The sequence below is a fragment of the Lactuca serriola genome, chromosome 2 (genome assembly GCF_051521515.1).
Source record: "Lactuca serriola cultivar US96UC23 chromosome 2, Lser_US96UC23_V15, whole genome shotgun sequence".
Lineage (NCBI taxonomy): Eukaryota > Viridiplantae > Streptophyta > Magnoliopsida > Asterales > Asteraceae > Lactuca > Lactuca serriola.
The window spans coordinates 168,578,834-168,605,914 of record NC_136409.1 but is presented as its reverse complement, the minus strand read 5'-3'; the positions used below and the strand labels follow the sequence as shown (position 1 = coordinate 168,605,914).

The 27,081-nt window shown below is 39.8% G+C and overlaps 1 protein-coding gene across 1 annotated transcript; it reads right to left on the bottom strand.

Moving 5' to 3' along the window:
- Positions 1–4,145: 4,145 nt before the first annotated feature.
- LPPEPSILON2 (Phosphatidic acid phosphatase (PAP2) family protein) lies at positions 4,146–5,698 on the bottom strand. Its single transcript, XM_079028725.1, has 4 exons — positions 5,426–5,698; positions 4,992–5,217; positions 4,748–4,821; positions 4,146–4,460 (listed from the first exon to the last, which is right to left on the bottom strand). Exons 1-4 carry the CDS (start codon positions 5,576–5,578, stop codon positions 4,293–4,295), a joined length of 621 nt encoding a protein of 206 aa, XP_078884851.1. The 5' UTR covers positions 5,579–5,698; the 3' UTR covers positions 4,146–4,292.
- Positions 5,699–27,081: the final 21,383 nt, after the last annotated feature.

Genomic DNA, 27,081 nt, shown 5'->3' with positions numbered 1-27,081 from the left:
GACTCAAAAGGATGGCGTGAAAAAGGACTTAATTAAAAATTAGGTGACATTGATAAATTGTTCGATCTGTGGTTCATTGCATTGAGAACTTGTGGGTTACATGGTGATGTTGACTTTGGGTGGTGGGCTGCCACTAATATTTCTTAAGGAAACCCTGAATTTCCCTTCGACTCATATTACTTTTGGCGATTTTGTATTCGGCAAAGATTTTAAGTACTAGGTACTGAATTTTAAACAAGCAGTAAAGTTACTTTTCTTAAGATATTATATATGTATATAAAATATTTCATTTTGTTATTCAAATGTTATTACTATTAGAATAAGATATCAGTGTTTTTGAGCGGAAATAGTATCTTTGGTTTCAGTAGCTATTTATTATTAAATGACTTCTAACCCAACAATAATAGATGTTGCATTGTCGTCTTAAGACCAATGGTTCAAATCTTGTCCATGATATAGATATAATTATCATGTAAATTAGATTTGTTGATAAAAAAGTAACTATTTATTAGGGTGGTGGGTATCTATCCCTCTCAACCCATTTATGATATCACTTCCAACTCTTCTATCAACCAATATACGTAAACTCATCTTTTTTCATCATCCAAAGACATTTAATTTTTTTTATATATATTTTAAAATAAATACAAACTAAACAAATCATATAAAATTAATTAAGAAAAATATTAAAACCATACAAAACTAATTAAAAACATACAAACTTAATTTAATATAAGGCTGTAGGGTGTGGAGTACGGTTCCAAACTGCAATGCTGCCACGTGGACCGCAAACACCACCCCCAGGATGCGGTTTCCTACGGCCAAAACCGCAGTTCAGTAGTCCATGGCCACACTCCATTTTCCCCTTCCCCTCTTTTACTTGCTCTCTCTCTCTCTCTCTCTCTCTCTCTCTCTCTCTCTCTCTCACAACCAATCATCTTTTTTTTTTTCTTTTCTCTCTTCTAACCTTTTTCTCACTCCCACATTGGGGTTTCAAATTGATGAAATACGAAAAAATCTGAGTTGGCGTCTAAGTGACATAGGAGGAAGTGCGGTTTCAATGGCACCACTCCCTCCAGCCTAAGTATTCATGCATGATGTACAAGTAAACAAAAAGTGAAAGGTCGAAAGAGAGTCTAGAGAGAGAGAAAAAGGAAGCAAGATTACATACTCGTTGAATTGTAAGGTACCACCTTGGTCGTAACTGTGTTCATGGAGGTACCAACGTAAAATGGTACCTGCTCATTTTTCTTCAACCTGCAACCCATATAGTCCACCCTTATTTGCATAATGTTTTTTTATATGACATTTTTGTAATTAATCCCATCCAATTAGTAATATTTTATAGTATTGTATTTATTATATATTTAAAAAAAGGTTTTTATTAAACTAGCAAGAAGTTAGATCGATCATCCCATTACATCGTACAAAACCATACAAATTAATAGCTTGAAAAAGATTATAAAACCATCCTACCTCTCGGTTTTTTACTCTGCTACTCTCTTTGTTAGCCCAAAAAATGATATGGGTAACAATTTTAGACAAAATTGCAAGAATGGTCTCTATGGTATGTTAAAACTAGCAACTTTGGTCCAAAATGGGTTTGGCTCGCAAGGATGGTCCAAAAGTTTCGTTTTGTTGCGAGTTTGGTCCAATTTCCTATGAACTTTTTTAAAATGATGGATTTGCCCTTTATTATTTTATTTTCCAATTTTCTTTTATTACAACAATTAAAAATAAGACAAAATTGCAAGAATTGTCCCTGTGGTATGTCAAAACTAGCAACTTTGGTCCAAAATGGGTTTGGCTCGCAAGGATGGTCCAATAGTTTCGTTTTGTTGTGAGTTCAGTCCAATTTCCTATGAACTTTTTTAAAATGACGGATTTGCCCTTTATTATTTTATTTTCCATTTTTCTTTTATTACAACAATTAAAAATAAAACAAAAATAATATACCCTCTCTCTCTCTCTCTCTCCACCGTATTCCCCCCACAATTTTTTTTTTCTTTTTACCCAAGAACAATTCATCTTCTTCATCTCTTCCTTCTTAATAAAGATGAGTTTGTGCATATCGGATTCCGGTGTTCTTGGATCTAATCTCCATGACTCCATCATCACCTCTCAAAAACTCATAAAGCAGTGATGAAAATCCTGGAAATCGACTTCATGGATGTTTCTTAAAATTTCTAAAAAATATCAAGGGGTGAGTTTCTGAAAATCGATTCCATGGATGTTTCCAAGGTGGGGTTTTTTTGGATATCTAATCCATGTAACTGCCGCTCAGGACATCGTCAATGTATCTTCATCTGATGGCCTTCATCAGCTGCCTAGCAACCCCGTGAAGATCTAAAAGAGCACGACCATAGTTGTCCTTTTCCGATTATCCCTCCCACCGTCGATCTGAAACCCTTGTCGGTGTTTCAAGGCCCTTCACCACCACCTGAATCGATTTCTACTATGAAACCTAAACCTAAACTTACTGGTTGTAACCCACCATTGCTGTTCAGAAGAAAATCAAAGTTGTAAACCAAAATAACAACCCAAATCCAAAAACAAAATCTTAAACCAACTGTTTGTGAAGATAAACAAATCGAGACAGTAAGATCAATATCAACACTAAAAGCAAAACAATAACAATCGAATTGGGTTTTAAGACCCTTTCTTAAAAACTCACAAGTACTCCTAAAAAAACTCCTAGTGAAGCGGTCGAGTTCTACGCACCCTCATCTGCCTCCATCTTAAACCCAAAAAGAAACCACCAATCGCCATCGCCACCTGCTCCATCTTGAAGAAAAGGTGAATTCTAACTCCTCCACCTTAGACAACAACCCTGCTTTCTCAGCGTTGCTCAAGACTTCGAAGAATAGCCTAACCCCAAACCACTCCTTTTTCCAACTTTAATCATACTTGTTCACATGCAATTCACATAATCATACTCGAATTCTAAATCAAAAGGTGAAAACAATTTGAATCTAGTAGAAACATGCGATTGGGTATTTGGGGATTTAGGAATCGAGTAAAATGTGGGAGATCTGGGGGAGTTTGGTGAGGTTTTTGATGGATATGATGGATGGATTTGCAATCTGGATTTTAATTTAATTACGTTTGAGAGAGGGAGAGAGAGAGAGAGAGAGAGAGAGAGAGAGAGAGATTTATTTTTGTTTTATTTTTAATTGTTTTTTAATTGTTGTAATAAAAGAAAAATGGAAAATAAGATAATAAAGGGCAAATCCGTCATTTTAAAAAAGTTCATAGGAAATTGGACCAAACTCGCAACAAAACGAAACTATTGGACCATCCTTGCGAGCCAAACACATTTTGGACCAAAGTTGCTACTTTCGACATACCACTGGGACCATTTTGCAATTTTGTCTCAATTTTATCTAGCAAGTCATTCTCCTAACTATATTTAATTTTCAATTTTTCATTATTTTTGTGATTAATGAATTTATTTGGCTGAATATTATATTATATTTTAGAGTAAATTACACGAATGGTCCTTATGGTTTGGGATAACTTGTACGCTTGATCCCTAACTTATTTTTTTTAATTCAGAAGGTCCTTATTGTTTGTTTTTGTTACACGTTTGGTCCAAACTATTTATTTTTGTTACGCGCTTGGTTCCTGTCTTACCTAAAAAGACTATTATTTAAATAAGAACAAATGTTGGTGTAAATAAGGTAAGGTGGGGTGGGGTTGAGAGTGTGTTTATTTAAATAAATTAAAAAAACCATGGAAAAAATAGTCTTTTTAGGTAAGACAGGGACCAAACGTGTAAAAGAACAAACAATAGGGACTTTCAAAGTTAAAAAAAAATAAATTAAGGACCAAATGCGCAAATTACCCTAAACCATAGGAACCATTCTTGAAATTTACTCTATATTTTACTTTAATCTCCGATAAGAAATGTCGATCGGTAACGATTACAATATATTTAAAAAAAATATATTATATACGAAATGTACTTAAAATGTTAAAATTAGATGATGAGTTTTATATAACATCTCAAATAGACGAGGATAGATAATTTAATTCAGGAAAAAAAAAACTTTTGAAACTTTTGGATGGAGCAACGTTTATAATAACAAGTTTTGGTTAAATAAAATTAGTGGAAAAATAATATGGAAAAAATAACATATCATTGATAGGTTAGCCGTTGTGGATTCTCTTGATACAAAATTTCTATCTTTGTTGTATCTTATAACAATACGTTAGCTACTATGGATGCTCTTAATACAAACATTCTATCTTTACAGAACAACAACAATAACATCAATAGTAACAGTACCATTTTAGCTAACAAATACACATCTTCTTAATTCATGTATTACAGACGTCAATGCATTTAGGACCATAATATCACATGTGGAAAACCATACGATAGAAAATATAGAGCCCACAATTGCACCCACCACCACTTGGCTGATAGTGTGATAACGTAATAGAACACGTAGCCATGTCTGCATACAAAAATGATACAACATAAGCACAATGAAGGAATATGTGCTAAATTTTTAGCATTTGAAAGACGTTATCAGTTTAATTATTATAGACTGTGTATAGCTGATATAAAGTTGTTATGACAAAATACTCGTCGTAACAACTTTATACCTCAATATCCGGCCTATAATGTTTGAAAAAAGGCCAACAAAGGTGAAGTCATATTCTTGGATAATTCAATATAAACCTAAAATTCAAAAAAAAAAAATATTTGCAATGTCATAGATGAAGGGGATTGTATACTTACAAAATATACACCAACTGCTATAATGAGCCCACTGAGAATAGCTGAATATCCGTTCAATCCCACCCATCCAACGACTGTGTCAACGAGAATAAAAAAAAAAAGATATAAGAAATTGCAAGATCAAAATTTACAATTTTTTAAGTCATGAACAAAATCCAAAGCTGTTCGCATTGTTCATGAGGGAAATAATGTCGATTAATTTTAAAGAGGAAAAGTATGGAAAGAACAAAAGAGGGTTAATTACTTGAAAGAATCATGAAAATGGTGGCAAACGAAATGGATTGAGCATGTGAAGATGGCATTCCAGGGCCACAAGACACTTCAGAAACAGGTCGTTCTTGATTTATAATCTTCTTCAGAGTGAATGATAAAACGACGTTTAGAACAGAACCTAGAACAGCCCATAGTGCTTGATTATCATCTCTCAAGAGAATGAATCCGCCAAAGCTTACAAGAATACACCACTTACTCTGCAATCAACCAAAAAAACTTCAATCAATTCATCCAATTTGTCAAAATGCATCTGATAAACTCAATACAGAAATTGTTCGCCAAAAGTTTTTATAACAGCTCAGCGTGCAAATCGAAGTGTGGTTTGTTATCTGTAATAAAAAATAACAACAATGCGACTATGCGAGCATGATTTCGATTAATAATTATTGAAATTGGAAAGCCTACCACGCGATTAAGAGCAATGTGAAGCACACCAACTGTTCGATGAAAGGAAACGCCATTACTATCAATCGAAGCTTTCTGTTCAAAAGATGTACTGTTACATTCATAACCACCATCACCGATCGCCTCCTGATTCTCAATCGACTCAAATACCATTGTCTTCTTCACTTTATAATAATAGTTACGTTGGATTTGGGGACTGAGTTCAAAAATGGTGGTGAGTTTAGCGAAGGGTGAGAAGGGTCTGCTCACTGCTGTCTACCGGTTGTGATTGAGCGAGAAAGTTAATTTATAAGGCCGTCCTCTGCTTTTTCTGAACCACCCAAAAACGAGAAACCAACAACATTCCATTTTGTCGATATTACTTGTTTTTGTAATATATTTATTATTTTTTGGTTAAAAATTATTATAAGATATCAATAATATTATTATGATCCGCATGTTATTAGGATTTGGTCTTATTAATAATTGTTTTAATCATATTAAATAATAGTTACATGAATTTGTTAAATCATATATAACATTTATTTAAGATAAACTGATACGATATTATTTTTAAACATCAAATTTCAATGATTAATCTGAATTATTTGAATAGTACTTAAGTTCTGTACTCTTCCATTAAAAATTTGGTAAGCGACCATGAAAGAATTTTTACCTTTTAATTATTAGTGTGAAGTGATTAAAAAGATATTATTTATTCCTTGATTATTGTTTTAGATGGATATTATATATCCCCACGTAAATGTTCTAGTAGTATGGAGACCGTTAGTGTATCACTTTGATCAGACATAGTCTATCTTGGAGTTTACCCTTCCTCCACATCATATTGGACTTTATAAGAAGTAAGCTTGTTATCAAATGGTTTGTAACTTAGCGATATAAAATTTATTAGAAATGTGTCCTTACAAAAATATATATACTAGCCACTTCTTCAAATAAAGCGCATAACGAGCTTATACAAAATTTCGTTGACAATAGTCTTTGTATAAGTTTAGTTGGTCACATAGTCTCCTATGGCTAACCATAGACAATTCAATGCACATTGTTTTATCTCCTTAAGCTCTTATGGTGGCATACATGGTTAAAGCTCCATAAAGCAAATACAACATAATTAAATTTGGTTAATGGTCAAACACACGTTTCATCTTTCATTGCCATATACCAACGGTCAAACACAAGTTTCATACTTCATTGTATTAGTGTACCTCATTCATAACATCTATTCTTTGTCCTTCCATGTTCCTTTGTTTATTATTGGGTGTTATTTTTGCCCTTTCATGTTCTTTTTCTTCCTTGTATATTTGTGCCCTATATGTATCTTTTTCAAGGAAATATTAAGAATACTCTCATCTAAAAGAGGTTTATGGTATCAGAGCTTATCAGTTTCCTTCTTTCCTTCCCGTTTCTCCCTCCTCCACTGCCATGTCTACCTCCTCCTCTGATAATTCTCTTCCTCACTCCCTTGCTCATTTGATCCCTATGAAGCTTTGCTCCTCAAACTATTTACTCTGGAAAAACCAAATGATTCCACTCTTAACTTATCAAAATCTTATATCCCATGTAGATGGTTCGTCTACTGCCCACCATCTCTGTCAATGAGAAATCAACTGAAAGCCCTGCATATGCTGCTTGGATTGCTGCAAATCATTGCACCATTATTACCATAAACGCCACTTTGTCTGAAGAAGTTGTCACAGTTATCATCGGTCTGTCAACTACTCGTCAGATCTGGGTTGCACTGGAAACCGCTTATGACAACTCATCCATTGAACGGGTGCACAATCTTCGCGATCAACTTCGCTTGGTTCAGAAAAATTCAAAAACTGTTGCTGATTATGGTCGTCACTTCAAAACTATGTGCGATCAGTTAGCCGCCATTGGTTATCCGGTTGACATCAACGACCAAATTCACTGGTTTCTCTGCGGTCTTGGACCATCTTTTGAGACATTCTCCACTGCCATTCGCTCATATCGACCTACTCCTGTCTTTTCTGATCTCTTGGCTAGGGCTGAAAGCCATGAACTATTCATTTGTGCCCTTCATGGCACCTCCACACCACCTGTGGCATTTTCGGCTCAAACCTATCAGTCCCCATCTCCTTCTCAACAACGTGGTGCTCAATTTCCGCATGCTTCGAGCAACAACAATAGTCGTGGTGGACGGGGTCGTGGTCGCCGTCCTCCGTACTGTCAACTATGTCACCAAGATGGCCACTTTGCTAATGTTTGTCCGCGTCTAGCATCATTTACTACTGAAGCCATTCCCACTGATGACAAATTGGCTAATGCTTTTTTTGTCTCAATGTCATGTTTCATCCTCCGGACCCGATTGGTATGTGGATTCAGGAGCCACGGATCACATGACTCCAACCACACAATCTGTTAACAATCCCTCATCCACCACAGGTAACAACTCAGTCACATTCAGAAATGACAATACTCTCTCCATCACTCACAAAGGTCATCTTTTTATTTCTGACAACATCAAGTTAAATGACATTCTGGTTGTTCCCAATCTCACCAAGAATCTCTTGTCTATTAGCAAATTAACCAAAGATAATCATATGGATGTCTTATTATCTTACCCTTCTTTCTACATTCAGGATCGCCAAACAAAACTGGTCCTAGCCCAGGGGCAATGTAAGAATGAACTTTATGTTTTACAAGTTGGTTGTCATGCTCTCTTTGCCTCATCTCGAAGACCCAAGGCATCTTTTGAAGTTTGGCATTCCTGTCTTGGACATGTCCATTTTGATACTATTATTATGTTACAAAAACTTGGTCATTTATCTATTTCTGCTCTTTTACCTATACTAGACACATGTTTGCCTTGTCATCTAGCTAAAAGTCAACGTCTACCGTTTAATCTTAATAATAAATGCACCTTGAACCCACTTGATCTTACTCATTATGACTTATGGGGTCCCTCTTCGGTTATGTCTGATAATTACCGGTATTATGTTGTTTTTGTTGATGACCTTTCTCGGTTTTGTTGGTTCTATCTGTTGAAATTAAAATCACAATTTTACAATATCTTGGTGGTTTTTATGAACCTTGTTCAAACACAATTCTCTCGCAAAAGTAAAATCTTTCAAAGTGATGTTGGAACTGAATTTTTTAATCATAAAGTTCGATCATGATTTGAAGAGAATGAGACTCTTCATCAGTTATCATGTCCGTATACGCCACAACAAAATGGCAGGGTGGAACGAAAACACCGACACATTGTCGAAACTGGGTTGGCAATGTTATTTAATGCACAACTCCCTCCTTCCTTTTGGGTAGATGCTTTCTCTTCAACTGTTTACATTATTAATCGCCTACCAACTCAAATACTTGATGGCAAGTCTCCGTTTGAAACCTTATTCTTGTAACCACCCAATTATAACATTTTCGGGCTTTTGGCTGTCGTGTGTTCCCGTATCTACGGGATTATACAACACATAAAATAGCCCCACGAAGCTTACCATGCATCTTTGTCGGTTATAGTCCCATCTACAAAGGATATCGTTGCCTTGACCCTATTACTTCACGTGTCTATGTCACGCGCCATGCTAGGTTTGATGAAGAGGTTTTTCCATTCCGTGCCACCAAAGAAAATAAACCTATCACCACCCTTCAGTTAAGTACATTTGAAGAAAACTCACTCCATCCATCATGTAACGACCCAATTTTTCACGTCCAAAAATTTCATTTTTGATTAAGTGATTTGCAAAACATTTGTAACATAATATCAATCGATCATATCATTTCATAAAAACATGTCTCGTGTCTGAGAACCGAATAGTAAAAAAAACATAATAATGTCAAAGTACAAATCCCAGAATAACTCATAGTGCGGAAAACAAAGTGTGTGTATGATGTGCCGCTACCGCGCCAGCTCCTTCCCCTTCGCTGAAGAGGTACCTGAAACCAAAACTATAAACTGTAAGCATGAAGCTTAGTGAGTTCCCCCATTGTACCGCATACCATACAATCATATCGCATACAAACTGCTGGACAATTCTGGGGTGCCCGACCTACCCGGTACGACCATTCTGGGGTGCCGACCTACCCGTACGGCCATTCTGGGGTGCCGACCTACTCGTGTCAAGCCATTCTGGGGTGCTGACCTACCCGTCGGTCCTAACAACCGATCCTCGGGGACTATTTCACCCCTACAGCTACTATCACATATATCATAACATAAACATACTATTAGACATATATGGGGTGTCCGAACTACCCTTCGGTCCTAACAACCGAACTTGGGGACTATTCCCCTCCTACTACCACTGTCACATATAACATATCATGCCAGCATATAAACATATCATCACATACTGTTAGACATATCTGGGGTGTCTGACCTACCCTTCGGTCCTAACAACCGAACTCTATTACTATCACATATAACATATCATGCCGACATATAACATATCAGGTAGTAGCATCTAGATGATATCACAAAGACAATCATCTAACATACAACTCCTACTAGTGGGCTGACATGATGGCCGTAGGCCCACTGCTACTGGAAGGTAACTCACCTCGTAGTAGCTGCTGATCTATGCGGGAATCCTCTGACTGGAAATCCTCCGACTATAATTCCCACAAAAAACTTAGTCATACACTGCTAACTGTTCTTAGGGTAAAATGACCATTTTACCCCTGACCAAGTCAAAGTCAAAGCCAAAGTCAATTTCAAGTTGACCCGACTTACCGAGTTGGGCCGTCAACTCGCCGAGTCCCTCACCCTTTACTCGTCCTCATCCATGACCCTACTCGTTGAGTTGGGCCGTCAACTCGACGCGTTCTTCTCTCATATAAACATCACATGAAAACTCATCCGACTCACCGAGTTGATGAACAACTCGTCGAGTTCACTTTCATCTGATGAACAAGTTCTGTCCTCGACTCGCCGAGTTGATGAACAACTCGTCGAGTTCATCTTCATCCTTAAGAAGATTGCCTTGGACTTGCCGAGTCTGCTCATGCCCTCGCCGAGTCCCATGAATTTCCAGAACAATGGCTTAGTCTAGAATGTTGGGTCACTCCCCGGGACTCCCTAAAACCTTTCCATACTCAACTGGGTCCTTTTGATCCTCAACTAATATGGGACAAAACCTTGGACTCGCCGAGTCCAAGAATGGACTCGTCGAGTCGGCCACATCCTCTCACTAAATCTTCGATTTTTCTGATGTACAACCCTTGATCAAAAGATAGATCTATGCTTCTACAATCGATCTAGCACGTAAAGTTACAACCTTTACATGCTTGCATGGGACTTTGAGCTCAAAAGGTCCTAAAAAAATCTCTTACAATGCATGGGGCCTTCTTTGAGTGCAAAAGCCACTCATTTCTGCCTTGTAGTCCCTCTAAGGACCTAGATCCGAAACATCAACCCCCAACTGTGCTTGCAATCATGGTTGGTGACCAAAATGGCTTAGAAAAGCCCTAAAACTCCACAAAATGGGATCTATCAAAAGAGCAAGCAAGGTATAGACTTTATACCTTCTGTAGACTGCAAATGATGCTCAAAACCGAATCTTTCTAGCCTCCTCTTGATCCTTCAAGCCTTTCCTTCCTTCCTTGGATCACAAAAGCACCAAAATCACTCCAAATGCCTTAGATTGCTTCAATAACGGCTAGGGTTTGCCATGGGGTCTTCTGGGAGCAAATGGGACGAAGGAGGCCGAGTTAAGGTGTTTAAATAGGGTGCAAACCCTTGGGTTAGGGTTTTTTGTCCAGAAAGGGCCTACTCGCCAAGTCCGAGACCCGACTCGTCGAGTCCACAGCTTAAACTCAGCGTCTCATCCCGCTTCTACTTGGCGAGTTGGTCCTTCAACTCGCCGAGTCCAAGGCCAAAATGCAAAATATTTAAAGAAAAGAATACGTACCAAGAACCAGGTGCTATAAATCTCCCCACTTATTTTAGACTTCGTCCTCGAAGTCTGCTGCTCGATCCTGAAACAACTCGGGGTAATGCTCCATCATCTCGTCCACCGGCTCCCAAGTCCACTCCGACCCCTTCCGGTGCTGCCATTGCACCTTTACGAGTTCCACTCTTTTGTTCCTCAAATCCTTCGACTTTCGGTCGAGGATTGCCACCGGTCGCTCAATGTAGTTCAGGCTGCCATCAACCTGAATGTCCTCCAAGCGTACCACGGCTGAGGCGTCCTCCAGGCACTTTCGCAGCTGAGAAACATGGAAAGTGTTGTGTATCTGACTGAGTTCGGTTGGCAAATCCAGCCTATATGCCACCTTGCCCACCCGGGTTATAACCCTGAACGGTCCAATGTACCTGGGGCCCAACTTTCTCCGTTTCCTGAAATCAGATAACACCTTTCCATGGCGACGCCTTCAGGAGAACCATATCCCCGACCTGTAACTCCAGGTCTGATCGACGCTTATCGGCATAGCTTTTCTGCCGACTCTGAGCAGTCTGAAGCCTGCTCCGGACATGCTGAATCTTCTCTGTTGTCTTGAGCACCACCTCAGTGCTCGCCATTACCCTCTAGCCAACCTCGCCCCAACATATCGGGGTCCTGCACTTCCTCCCATATAGCATCTCGAAGGGAGGACGGTCAATGCTCGCATGATAACTATTGTTATAAGAGAACTCTGCCAATGGAAGGTAGGTATCCCAACAACCTCCGAAGTCTAACACGCATGCTCGCAACATATCCTCTAGGGTCTGGATGGTCTACTCGCTCTGACCATCCGTCTGCGGGTGAAAGGCGGTGCTAAAATGTAGACGAGTACCGAGCTCTTCATGAAACTTCTTCCAAAACCTGGAAGTGAACCACACATCCCTGTCTGAAATCACAGAAATTGGCACACCGTGTCGCGCCACCACCTCCCGGATATAGATGTCAGCCAACTTCTTGGCCGAGATGCTCTCCTGAATTGGGAGAAAATGGGCGCTCTTGGTCAATCGGTCGACGATGAACCAGATCGAATCCACTCCTCGTGCGGTCCTGGGAAGCTTTGTGATAAAATCTATCGTGATGTCTTCCCATTTCCACAGCGGAATATCCAACGGTTGCATCTTGTCGTGAGGTCTTTGATGCTCAGCCTTGACCTTCCGGCAGGTCAAGCACCTCTCCACGAACCATGCCACATCCCGCTTCATGCAGGGTCACTAATAATCCAGACGAAGATCCCTATACATCTTCATCGCCCCGGGATGAATGTAGAACCGAGATTTGTGAGCCTCCTCCATCAGAACCTGGCGCCCACCCCTGTGGTATGGCACCCACACCCTACAGTGTAGTGTCAGTAATCCTCGGCTGTCATATTCGAAGGAGGAAACCTACCCCACGATCCTCTCGCTCTTCCGATGTTCCTCCTTCATGGCCTCCTGTTGGGCCTCCCGAATCCGCTCCAACAACGGAGTCACCACTGTCATCCTCAGGAAAATATCCCTGATCGGCGCTGCCTTGCGGCTAAGCGCGTCGGCCACCATATTGGCCTTCCTTGGGTGATAAAGGATCTCGCAATCGTAATCCTTTACCACGTCCATCCACCGACGCTGCCTCATGTTTAGATTTGGCTGATCCATGAGGTACCTCAAACTCTTATGGTCCGTGTAGATGGTACAGTGAACCCCATAGAGGTAATGAAGCCAAATTTTGAGGGCGAATACAACAGCCCCCAACTCCAAATCATGCGTCGGGTAGTTTGCCTCGTGAGGCTTCAGCTGCCTCGACGCGTAGGCGATGACATGCCCTCTCTGCATCAATATTGCGCCCAAACCTGAGATGGACGCATCATAGTACACAACAAAATCTTCCATGCCCTCTGGCAGGGCTAAGATTGACGCCTCGCACAATCTCTGTCTCAGAGTCTCAAACACGGCCTGCTGCTCAGGCCTCCAACGAAAGACCACGACCTTCCTTGTTAGCCTGGTCAGGGGTACGACTATCTTTGAGAAATCCTGAATGAATCTCCGGTAGTAGCCGACTAATCCTAGGAAACTCCGAATCTCGGATGGAGACTTCGGAACCTCCCATCTCATCACGGCCTGCACTTTGGTCGGGTCCACTGAAATCCCGTTCTGATTGACGAGATGCCCAAGGAAGTGCACCTCGCAACCAGAACTCACACTTGGAGAACTTAGCATACAAGTCCTCCCTCCTCAAAGTCTCTAGAACTTCTCGCAGATGCTCCTCGTGCTCCTCCTGCGTATTGGAGTAAACCAAGATATCATCGATAAACACTATCACAGACCGGTCTAACATCAGTCTACACACGTGGTTCATGAGGTCCATGAACGTGGCAGGAGCATTGGTGAGCCCGAAGGGCATCACCACAAACTCGTAGTGGCCATAGCGAGTCCGAAATGCAGTCTTCTGTACATCCTCCTCTCTGACCCTCATCTAATGATATCCTGAACGCAGATCAATCTTGGAGAACCAAGATGCTCCCTGTAGCTGGTCAAAGAGGTCATCAATCCTCGGGAGTGGGTAACGGTTCTTCACCGTTACCTTATTCAGCTCCCAGTAATCTATACACATCCGATGCGACCCGTCCTTCTTCCTTAAAAACAGAATCGGGGCTCCCCATGGAGAGTTACTCGGTCTAATGAATCCCTTGTCTAACAGCTTCTGCAACTGTGTAGAGAACTCCTGCATCTCAGGAGGAGCCAACTGATATGGTGCCTTGGCTATTGGAGCCGCACCAGGGACTAGGTCGATCCTGAACTCCACCTGCCTCTTCGGAGGTATCCTAGGGGAATACATCTGTAAACTCTCGTACCACGGGCACATCACCCAATGTCGCCTTACCCACCTCCCAGGTGTCCATGACATAAACGACATATCCTGCGCAACCCTGCTGAAGGTAGAGCCTAGCTCTTGCTGCTGAACATACCGATGGCCCTCGTTGTGGCCTCTCGCCCTGAACTACCAACTCTCCCCCACTTGGGGTCCTGATCCGAACCAGCTGCTGAGCGCAATCTATCACTGCCCCATTGGGTCTCAACCAATCCATGCCTATAATCACCTTGTTCCCTCTCAACGGGATAGGAACCAGGTCTACCAGATAACGCTCCTTGAATAATCTCAGCACACAGTCTCGGAATACCGTCGATGTTCGCACCGATCGGTCATCTGCAATATCTACCTCTAAAGGGCAATCCAACATGCCCGAAGACTCAGGAAACTTCTTGCTAAGCGCAAGAGAGACAAATGATCGGGTAGCCCCCGGATCAAATAATACCTAAACTGAGATACCGTTCGCATGGAACGATCCTAAACAGAGCTCATACATAACATATCAAAATTACAGCAGCGTATCATAAAAGCATAAAGATAAGAAATCATACCCGTCACCACATCGAGTGCAGCACGTGCCTCCTCGGTAGTCAACTGGAATGCCCGACTCCTCACCACTGGAGCCTCTGCCTTGCCCTGCCGGCCATCGATGATCCGCAGGGTCGCTGGAGCTGGCGCCTTCACTGGCGCTGATGTTGCTGTCAACTGGGGGCAGTTGGCCTTCTTGTGGCCCCTCTGGTTGCAGTGGAAACACAAAAACTCAGACATCTGAATAACTAGTTCAGGGACAGTACATTCCCTGCTGAAGTGCCCCGTCTTGCGACACTTGTAGCAGCTCAACGATCCCAATCTACACGCCTCCTCATGTGTCCTGCCGCATTTCCTGCAGCGGCCCATTCCTGATTGGCCTTTCGGCCTACCATCTGATCCCTTGGGCTTCTTCCCCGAAGCCCCAGTCATCTAACCCTCCTCAGTCTTCCTCTTCCGGACATGATCTAGATCGATCTCCCTCTCCCTAGCCCTGGCAATCATGGAATCCAGGGTAGGGCAAGCTGAAAAACTAACATGCTCCCGAATGTCGGCTCGCAACATGTCATGATAGCGGGTCCTCCTCATATCCTCATCCCCCGCATACTGGGGCACTAGCAATGCCCTCTCCCGGAACTTGGCGGTGATCTCCGCCACAGTCTCTGTAGTCTGCCTCATGTCCAAAAACTCCCTGGCCAGCTGCTGAAGCTCTACCGCTGGCACAAACTCTACTCAGAACCGGGTCACAAAATCCGACCATGACATAGCCTCAACAGCTGAGGCTCCCAGAGAGTCACCAATCGACTCCCACCAATCTCTAGCCCGATCCCTCAAACATCCTGCTGCAAATCGTACCTTCGACCCCTCGGGGCAGAAGCTGGTCAGCCGTGCATACTCAATGTCCGCAATCCATCGTTTGGCAGCAATAGGGTCCTTCACCCCATGAAAATCTGGTGCACCACTTCCCCTGAAGTGCTTAAAGGACAGTGTGCGGGATCCTGACTGGCCAGACGCCATATCACTCCTGAACGCCCTGAGGCGATCCTCCATCAGCTCAACTATCCCTTCCTTGATCGACCCGAAGATGATGGGGGTCGACTCAAGGATGCCTCTGGTGATCTTTGACGCAATGAATTCGCGTAGCCTCTTACCTGCTGGCTCGGAACCTGATCCCGAACCCGATCCCTCTCCTGAACTACCAATTACTGGCCTCTGTCGAAGTACCACCATTCTGCAAAACATAATACCAACCGTTAGGGATACCGATACCTCTAGAGGGATCACATCCACTACAAGTTCCCTGGCCTTGTCCCAACCTTCCTTAATTCGGGTACGGATCCTCTGCTTTCAGTAGTACGGGCCCATAATACCTTCCACATCTATCCGTACCTTCCTCAAGGTCTGCCTTGACTCCACCAAGTCCTTTTTCTAGGGAAAATCTCTGACTCCACCAAGGTCTGCCTTGACGCATTCACCTAATGGCTAAATCCCATCACTCAGAGTCCGAAAAATCACAAAGCAAGCAGCATTCGAATACAGGAAAACTATTCAAGCAAATCTGTTCTCATAGTGAGAAACTGCACTAGCATACAATGCTAAGCTCATACTATCATGCATAACCTAAACAGGCTATCCTACTGCTGTCTACTCAATACTAGCATGAAATTCACATAAGCTGAAGCACATAAAGCAGGCACATAAGGCATCATTCCTAGATCCTTAGTACTATTGTAGCATGATGTTCTACTGAATCTGATAAACATAGTATAACATTGTATGGGTACTTTGGGGAATACTTACTTGAGCTCGGCCGATCGCGCACATCACACATTTGTTCTTTCTTAAAAACTCTTCTGTCTTATTCTTTAGAAAACCACTTTCTTATAAAATCTTTTAATCCCTCGATTTGAGTCCAGACACCCCCCCCCCCCCCCCCCCCCCGAAGGTGTGTCCGAATCCCTCAAATCAGGGCTCTGATACCAACTTGTAACGACCCACTTTTTCATGTCCAAAAATTTGATTTTTGATTAAGTGATTTGCAAAACATTTGTAACATAATATCAACCGATCATATCATTTCATAAAAACATGTCTCGTGTCTGAGAACCGAATCTTAAAAAAACATAATAATGTTAGAGTACAAATCTCAGAATAACTCATAGTGCGGAAAACAAAGTGTGTGTATGATGTGCCGCTACCACGCCAGCTCCTTCCCCTTAACTGAAGAGGTACCTGAAACCAAAACTATAAACTGTAAGCACGAAGCTTAGTAAGTTCCCCCATCGTACCACATACCATACAATCATATAGCATACATACTGCCGGACAATTCTGGGGTGCCCGACCTACCCGGTACGGCTATTCTGGGGTGTTGACCTACCCGTACGGCCATTCGGGGTGCCGACCTACCCGTGTCAAGCCATTATGGGGTGCTGACCTACCCGTCACTCCTAACAACCGATCCTCGTGGATTATTTCACCCCTACTGCTACTATCAGATATATCATAACATAAACATACTATCAGACATATCTGGGGTGTCCGAACTACCCTTCGGTCCTAACAACCGAACTTGGGGACTATTCCTTTCCTACTACCACTATCACATATAACATATCATGCCATCATTTAAACATATCATCACATACTGTCAGACATATCTGGGGTGTCTGTCCTACCCTTCGGGGGGTTGGAAGTGAAGAGCCAAGATAAGTTTAAGGACCAAGTTTGCAAACTTGGGCCAAAAGGAAGTACGCTGCACGTACATAAGAGTACGCTAAGTGTATTAAGGTTCTCCTTAGTACGCTGAGCGTACACTTGTACGCTGTGCGTACTAATGTCAGGGTGAAACCCTAATATTTAGGGTTTACGGCCTATATAAGCAACATTATGAGCATCAAAACCCCCTTACCTCAACCTCCGCATCTTACATTCATCCTCTCTAAACCCTAGCCTTTCCTTTGTGTGTTTAAGCTTATTTGGTGTGTTCTTGAGTGCTTTAAGAGGAAGGTATTGCATCAAAGTGTTGGAGAAGAAGATCAAGCTTGTAGACCTGAAGTTAGCTTGTGCTCAAGAAGCTCCAGAAGGTATAAAGTTCCAAACTTTATGCATATATGCATAAATCTCATCATTTTACTTTATTATAAGCATTTCTTGTCCCAAAAGCCATAAGGTGGTGCATGTTTTGATTTGGATGAAAAGAGCTGTCCTTCCAGACTCTTGAAGGGACCTTGAGTGATAAAAATGAGGTCCCATTAGTTGTATGTGTCCCATGCAAAGAGAAATAAGATCTTAGTGGATTAAGACCAATCATTAAGAACTTTATGGACGTACAAAGTGATGAAGTTCATGACTTTATGAATCCTAGGCATGTTAGGTCTCTGGATCTGAAGTTTGGGCTTAAGTGCTTAAGCCATTAAGCACTTAATAAGGTTTTGGCAAATTGTTGCGTACGCCCAACGTAAATCTAGTATGCCCAGGGTACTGGGTCAACCACCCCGATGGTGGTCAACATCTGGTCGAGTACGCCTCGCGTACCAGAGGAGTACGCCACGCGTACGTCCTCTGTTGGGCCTTTGTCAAATGGGTTTCGGATTTTAGGCTGCTTATGGACTAAATGGAATTGGGCCTTTACTGGACTTTGTAAATAAGATATTTTGGGCCCAGTTCTGATAGTGGATTATGGGGTTAGGCCCAATTAGGAAGTTGGGCCCAATTTAGTAAATTGGACCTTTAATGGACCTTACATATGGACTTTCAAGTCACGGAATGGGTATTTGGGCCTTGACCCAATAAAGAGAATGGACTTAATGAATGGTGTGGACGTTTAGTCAAGAAGGTTATGTTGGGTATTAACTTAGTATTTATTGTGTAATAGTTTGGGATTCCCGGTGTGACAGCAATTAGAGATTTACAGTACTTCAACACTACTTGCGAGGTGAGTTATCCTCACTATATCAATAGGTTCTAAGGCACCAAGGCCGACCCTTTATGGATTGTAACTGGTTATGGCATGATATGCTTATTGGTTTGCATCCTGGTAGTTAGGATGAGGTTATGTTTATGCTTAGTGACTTGGTTAGGTCGGTGTCTTGGTTATAGGATGGTATTATGTGATATGCTAGCATGATCTGTTAGATTGGTATCCTGATAGATAGGATGGTATTATGTATTTATGTGGTATGATCTGTTTGATCAGTTCGTTGTCTATAGACTGTTATGTGATTATCTGTTGTATTTGCACATGTTTGTTTGGTGGTTGAGGCTTCTCTGCTTTGTGCGAAAGCCAATAGACCTGGGCATTCTAACATGTTGGTTGTGGGCTGTGAGTATTCCATCCCGAGGATGATTGGACTCATAGTATGTGGGCAGTCAAACCTGTTGGTTGTGGGCCTAGGGGTATTCCATCTTGAGGATGATTGGACCCATAGTATGTTGCATGGTAGTAGAACTCGCTACTCGGTACCTACTCGGCCGACTACCGAGTAGCGAGTACTCGGGAGTGCTCGGGAGTACTCGGATTTGGTCATTCATATAAAAATATTTTTAGGGAAACTATATATGTCAAAATCATAAGTTAAAACCATGAGTTGAATGAAATATATAACAAAATTAGATACATGTGAATACACAAAAACTAAAAAAACACACAATGGTCCCACTTCGTGAATAATTATTGATAATTTAAGATATATATGCAGTAATAATCACATATGTGTGTGTTAAATAATTAATCATTAAGTATATTATACATAATAAAAACCGAGTTGCCTGAGTTTTACAACATTGTTCGCTTCAATAAGTGGCCGATCGGGGAGTACTCGGATTTTGTAATTCACCTCGGTCAGGGGCTGATTAGCGAGTACTCGGCCAACTCGGCGAATTTTACAACACTGGTATGTTGGCATTCCAACCAACTGGTTGAGGGCCTGGGATATTCCAACCCGATGGTTGAATGGACCCATAGTATGTTGTTTATGATTATATGTGTATTTTCGTGGTATGTGTATTTTGGGGGAATTCACTAAGCTTTTGGGCTTATAGTTTCAGTTTGTTGTTTCAAGTACATCAGGGGATCGCGGCAAGGCGAAGGCGTGATCGTACAACTCCTCATGTTTTATTTATGCCTCAGGGAAAACTCTGATATTAGACTATTTTGGAAACAAATTTGTAATAACTACTGGTTTTAAATGTTTTGAAAAAGTTTTAAATTGGCTTGAATTTTATGGGTGTTACATTTCTCATTTCTTTTCTTACTACAAAACACTAATTGTCTTTTTTGTTCAAAATATAGTATAATGATCTGGGCAAATTGATGGATGATTAGGATTGTGTTATTATGAATAGACTTACCTGGCTTTAAGATTTAGAAGCTATATTTTCTATGGAATGCTATTAAGTTGTTACCTTTAGAACCACTGGACGACTTGAATACTCTTTGAGATCTTAAGTAGGTACTTCATACATTTTTTACATACGAGTTTTTATAAGTTGGTTAATTTTTGACATCTTAATCAGTTACATATGATATTGTTGCTCAATCTTTGTGTTTATGTGCTCTAAAATTTATAATTTTGTATAGGTTAGTGTTTTATAGTCGAAGTTGTAGATTCTATTAGCTATTTCTGAAAATGCTATTTTTTTTTTCTGTTTCCACTTCATAAAAATTGAATCGATTTAAAAATATTGAATATTTTTATGCTTGAGCCTTGAATCAGTTTATGTTGCACATGTGTTTGTGAAAATGTTTGAAAGAAAATTCGATGTTCAGATTCTTGAAGAGCACAAAGTGAAATCGACATGGTAATGTCAAACAACCACCCACTGAATCTTCATCCTCTTCCTCTGTTATTCTTCAAGAATGCAATCTCTCAAGAACTTCTTTATTTTTTATATATATTTTTTTAAGAATGTGTGAGCTTTTGATGTAATTCTTTCAAGGATGTATTCAACTTTTATTTAATTCGTTCAAGAATTCATCGGTTTTTTATGTAATTCTTTCAAGGACGTATAGAACTTTTATGTATCCTATCAAGAATGTGTATTTAAAAATCATTTCTCATAGAATGTGTGTTTTTTATACAAAAAATCAATCACTAAAAATCTTTCCAGAATGATTCTTAAAGAAATAAATTGTTTGTTTTTAATGTAAATAACAATAACAAATTTGTTTCATAAAAATTTGGAATTCATTAGTTTGTTTCCTTAAATAAAGATATATAAAATGTTGAAATTACCCCTAAGACATTTTGAGATTTGAATTCTTAAAATAATAATAGTAAATGTAATAATATTATTTGAAGAATGATTCTATTTTTCATGATCCAATGACTAAGATTTAGTTATACGATTACACAATAGATGCTAGTTACAAATGATTATAACCATCTCTCTCTCTCTCTCTCTCTCTCTCTATATATATATATATATATATATATATATATATATATATATATACACACACATAATAATAATAATAACAATAACAATAATAATAATAATAATAATAATAATAATAATCTAAGTAACACATATCAATATATAATAAACAAATACAGTAACGAGACATTTAACATTGTTTCGTATCATCAGTGAAATGTTGTACATCCTAGCTCTAACATAATGACAAGGATCAGTTTAATCATTCTGGGAGCTAGGGATGAGCTTTTTAACTAAAAACTAAACCGAAATCGGTTAATGGTATTATGTAACAGCCGAATCTCGATGGTGTTTTTACATTTTTTTAAAATGGGGGTCTTATAGTCCAAAGGAAAGTAGAAGGATGGGGCAAAGAAGGAAGCCATTTATCGCATTTGCTGAAATATGAAAATCTGGAATTTCTAAGAAGGGACGTGATACACCATATAAAAGGTTTGACGTGCCTCCGACTCATGGTATGATTGTGTTTTAAGGTGTTTGGAGTATTTAAAGGCCATTAACCCCTACATTTTGTCATTTCTCATCCTCCCTTAGTTCTAGAACATTCCTTGATAGAACCCTAGCCTTCTTGAGTGTTGTGAGCTTATCAATTCATCTTGAACCTGATTTGGTGCTTATTTTGGGTGTTTTGGTGAAGAAATCAAGAAAGTTGGTTCTTGGGAGTTTGGAGCTTGAAGATCCTTGTAGTCTCCATACTTTTAGACTTAGGTAAGTCATAAAGATCCAAGCGTCATTGTAACGACCCAGTTTTCAAGACCAAAAAATTCTTTTTTCATTAACTAACTCATAAAAACATTCGTAAGAAAATACTGTGAAATCACAACATCTCATAAAACAATGAATCATGTCTGGAAACCCAAGTCATAAAATAAGAACTTGTTAGAGTACAATCCCAGAATATCCAAAGTACGGAAAATAATGAGTGTGTGTATGATGTGCCGCTACCGCGCTAGCTCCTTCCCCTTCGCTGAAGAGGTACCTGAAACCAAAACAACAAACTGTAAGCACGAAGCTTAGTGAGTTCCCCCATCATACCGCATACCATACAAGCACATAGCATATAAATACTGTCAGGCATATCAGGGTGCCCGACCTACCCCTTCGGTCCTCACAACCGAATATTGCCTAGCATACCTGGGTGCTGGCCTCCCCTTCGGTCCTCTCGACCGAATGCTGGGGACTATTTCACCCCTCTACTACTACCACATAGCATGTAACATGTAACCAAATTCTATCTAGTATGACTGGGTATAACCACCCCCTTTGGCCGTATCGACTGGTAACCTTGGGGACTATCTCCCCTACTGCTACTAGCATCTAATATCATATCATACTAGCTCATAACACATCAGGTAGTAGCAAACCTAGATGAATATCACAAACACAATCATATAACATATGACTCCTACTGGTGGGCCGACATTGTGGCCGTAGACCCACCGCTACTGGAAGGTAACTCACCTCGAACAAGTAGCTGCTGATAATCTGTGCGGTAAACCTCTGCTTGCTGTGCTTCGGAAGTCCTCCGACTATATTCCCCACAAAACAATTAGTCGGAAACTGATATCTACTCTTGGGGTAAAATGACTATTTTACCCCCCAACCAAGTCCAAGTCAAAGTCAACTTCTAGTTGACCCGACTCGCCGAGTTGGGACGTCAACTCGTCGAGTCCCTTTCCTTTACTCGTCCTTATCCACGACTCGGCTTGTTGAGTTTGGCAATGACTCGACGAGTTCCCCTTCTTTATGAACATCAATGAACCTTCATCCGACTCGCCGAGTCGGATGAACACTCGTCGAGTTCACCTTCATCTGATGAACAAGTCCTGAACCCGAATCGCTGAGTTGTATGAACAACTCGTCGAGTTCATCTTCATCCATAAGAAGATTGCCTTGGACTCGCCGAGTCTATTCTAGTACTCGTCGAGTCCCATGAACTCCAGGTCTAAAACTAAGTCCAATGCGTTGGGTCACTCTTTCATTCATGCTACAACCCTCCTAACACCCAACTGAGTCCTTTTGACCCTCAACAGACATGGGACTCAAATTCTTGGACTCGTCGAGTCCCAAGAACGGACTCGCCGAGTCGATAACGTCCATGCTCTATTTCCTCGATTTCTGATGTACAACTTTTGACCAAATGATAGATCCAAGCCCCTAAGCTCGATCTAGCACGTAAAGTTTTGAACTTTACGTGCATGCATGGGACTTTTGAGCCAAAAAGGCTCTAAAATGACTCTTGTGTTGCATGGGACCTTCCTTGGGTGCAAAAGCAACCCAAATCTGCTTTGTGACTCCTTCCAAGACTTAGATCTGAAGTCTTGACCCCCAACCATGTTTGCAATCATGGTTGGCCACCTCATTTGTCTTAAAAAAGCCCTAAATCTTCCCCAAAAAGGGATCTAACAAATGAACAAGCAAGGTACAGACTTTATACCTTTCAAGGACTGGAAATGATGCACCAAACTCGAATCCTTCAGTCTCCTCTTGATCCTTCTATGCTCTTCCTTCTTCTTTGAGGTCAAAACCCACAAAAATCACTCAAAAGCCTTAGATCTTGCACTAAAACACTTAGGGCTTACTAGGGAGGGTTTCTGGGAGCATTAGGGACGAGTGGTGGCTGAAAGAGATGATTAAATAGGGTGCAAACCCTCAGATTAGGGGTTTGTCCCGTCAGAGCCTACTCGTCGAGTCCGGGACCTGACTCAACGAGTTCATCACTTAAATCCCGCGTCCCATCCCACTTCTACTCGGCGAGTTGGTCCTTCAACTCGCCAAGTCCAAGGCCAAAAATGAAAAATACTTAAATAAATTACATACCAAGAACCAGGTGCTACAGTCATTGACTTTTATCTTTAGATCTAGGACATATTAGTGTTTTGGTCCATTTTATTGAGGTTTTGTTCCCTTCTTGGCTTGATCTATGAATTTTGGAAAACTCCATGATCTTTGAATCATTTGAGACTTTATATCTGACCTTTTGAGCAAATCTTTGGGCGATTCCAAGCTCTCTTTTGCTTCTTGCATGGAAAAGATGCAATGTTAGATTTTTAGAGACTTAGAGTTTAGATATCAGTTGTTTGGACAGTCTTAATGGACAAAGTTGGAAAATTTATCTATTAAGAATCTATTTACTATGAGATCTGAAAAGTTGGAGGCTTGACTTAATGACATAAGTCAAATCTCTTTTGAGAAAGGGTTATAGGTTGCATGTCAGTTTAAGGCATGACAAGCTTTTTTATTTATCTTGAAACGCGTCTGGTTTTGAGTTAGATCCCGACTAATTTATCATGTAGTGGGCGCCGGGAACCCAGTGGTGTAACACCCGACTATAATATAATATACACCAAATTTTTTTATACATACACACAAAATAGGGTATACAATACATAAAGCCCAACATTTACAAGTAGTTATTAACTTACAACAAAAGAAATTTCGCAAGATCGAGTCGGGTTACAAACTTTAACAAAATATTATGATATATTTATATTATCTTCAAAATCATTATAGAGCTACTATACTACCTTCTTCTCTTTATACATATGATCTGGTCCTGAAACATAGGTTAACAACAGGTAAGCTAAATGCTTAGTGATTAATGACCCACAAATTGTAACTAACTTTGACATTTATGAAAGTATTTCATAATACAACATTACACAAAATCATTATATCTCATTGTCCTTGTAATAAACCTTATCACTTGTCAACCCATGACATTTCAACCAATGTCAAATCACAATGCCAACCCGTGACATTCCAAAATTTATTGAATCGCAATGTCAACCCATGACATTCCAATAATTATTGAGTCATAAGCTCAACCCATGACATTCCAACAAATATCAAAGCACAATGCTAACCCGTGACATTATTATTTAGATTCTCACCCTTCAACTCGTATTAATATTTGCATATTTTCAATTCAATGAATCCAACATCTGAAGGGTTTTTGTTGAATAAAATAGATAGTTTTTCACAAAAATCGGCAACGGAAGCTTTAAAATTTTCTTATAAATTCCAAGTGTGATAACAAAACAAACCATCAAGGATCCTTTTAAAGAGGTTAGAATGATGTTGCAACTACCATAGAGTGTTTAGAAATAACAACCTTTTTAGCCTTTGGACCCTCTAGGATTTGGGGTGTTGAAGTAGATGGAAAACATAAGAAGCTTGATCTTCTCTACAAGTAATCCACCAACAAGATAAGGTACTCAAAATTCTAGTTTTCTTCTTGTATGAGTTTGTTCTTTAAGCCTTAAGTGCTTAAACAATTAAGCACTAGAAGGAAGACACAAAGTAAGAACTAGAAGCTAAAACACCAATTTCAAAAGTGGAGAGAGGCTCTCCCTTAGGTGCTCTCGGCTTTAGAGAGAAATAGAGAGGAGAAAGACCAAAAGAACCCTACTCATTTCATGCACAAGAGTCCCCTTTTATACACCCATGCAAAGTAAATTCAAACCATTAAAATAATCTAAAGTATTTTAAAGCATAAAGTGAAAGGGGGACAAAGCATGGACACCAGCTTGGGAAGAAAACACAAGCAATCTCCCTTAGGCTAGGCTATTTCGGCCATGTTGACTTGGAAGAGACAAAAATTGTCTCCAAATTTGTTAACCATGGTAGAGTAAGTCTTTAACTGAATCATGGTTAACTAAAGAGTCTAAAACTTTGTACATGACTTATTATATGATACCATATCATATAATGGCTAGTTTCTAGTTTCTTTTATTATTATATTCATAAAACAATAATTATTCTCTAATTGAATACAAGAGTTGAATTTATTTATCAATATAAAATATATAATAAATATTCAATAAGTACCAACTTGATTAAGGTGTGACCCTATAGGATCATATGTTATTAGCAACATCGCTCAATAATGATTCTTGAGCATATAGATCCAACAACATGAATATTATACACACAAAGTCATTAACAATTTACCAAAAGTATTAAGATTACTCACCTTGTTAAGGTTTGTGCGTGTGGTATTCCAAGCTTTTAATTTTTTTGTTTACTTCCCTCTCTTGATTTCCTATTCATACACATTCCATTGATTAATATTTGACTCATTTTCTTGACTTAATTCCTATAGATCAATCTTTTATACACAGATACCACGTAAGTAAAAAAGGATATAACCTATTTATGCATCATACTTCTAACCAACTTCACAAATTCGTTTACATGATGCCTAGAGCTATTAATTTCATCAATTTACTACTAATGACTTAATCATTAAGTCATATCTATCATCTAATCATCCAAGAATTCATCAATATAGGTTATTTCTCTAATCTACTTCCTTTATGAATATAGTTATATAATTATAATATAAATCTTCCAAAAACTCATTACAACATTTAATATGTTAATCCTATAAAAAAAATTTAGATTACACATCTAGGATTTTGTAGAACCCTTTTCAATTTTCATCCTATTCATAACAATTACGATGAAAAGAAGAGTATTTCTTACCTTAATCTACCAAATTAAAGGTCAAATTTATGAAATAAGTGGCCTAATCGACCTTCCCTGCCCTTAGTATGTGAAATTGGGCCTTGAGTGCATGTTTTGAGAGGATACGAGCTGCTAATGACCGACCTACATCACTTTATTAATTTTATTTTGACGTCATTACCACATCATGGTATGCTATTTGCCAAGTCGTGGTGTCTACTTTTCATGAAACTTTATTTACATTACTTCCTTAAATTGTCACAAATAATATTAGACAACCTACTTTTAACCACGTTGTGGTACATTTCTCCTACGATGCGGTTAGCCTAAAATACGTTGCATATACTTTTCATTTTACGTAACTCAAATCACCGTTATGATACTACGTCGTGGTCTTGCTCTCACCATGTCGTGGTTTCAGAAAAATGTTTTTACTACATATTTGATTACATAGCTATTATGACT

What these genes read in the sequence shown, in the direction of transcription:
- LPPEPSILON2 (XM_079028725.1), bottom strand. Translation starts at nt 5,578, where the DNA reads ATGGTATTTGAGTCGATTGAGAATCAGGAGGCGATCGGTGATGGTGGT. An exon ending in CATTTTCATGATTCTTTCAA is followed by an intron (nt 4,822 to 4,991) that starts GTAATTAACCCT and finishes TCGTTGACACAG; the next exon opens with TCGTTGGATGGGTGGGATTG. An exon ending in TAGCAGTTGGTGTATATTTT is followed by an intron (nt 4,461 to 4,747) that starts GTAAGTATACAA and finishes TTTTGTATGCAG; the next exon opens with ACATGGCTACGTGTTCTATT.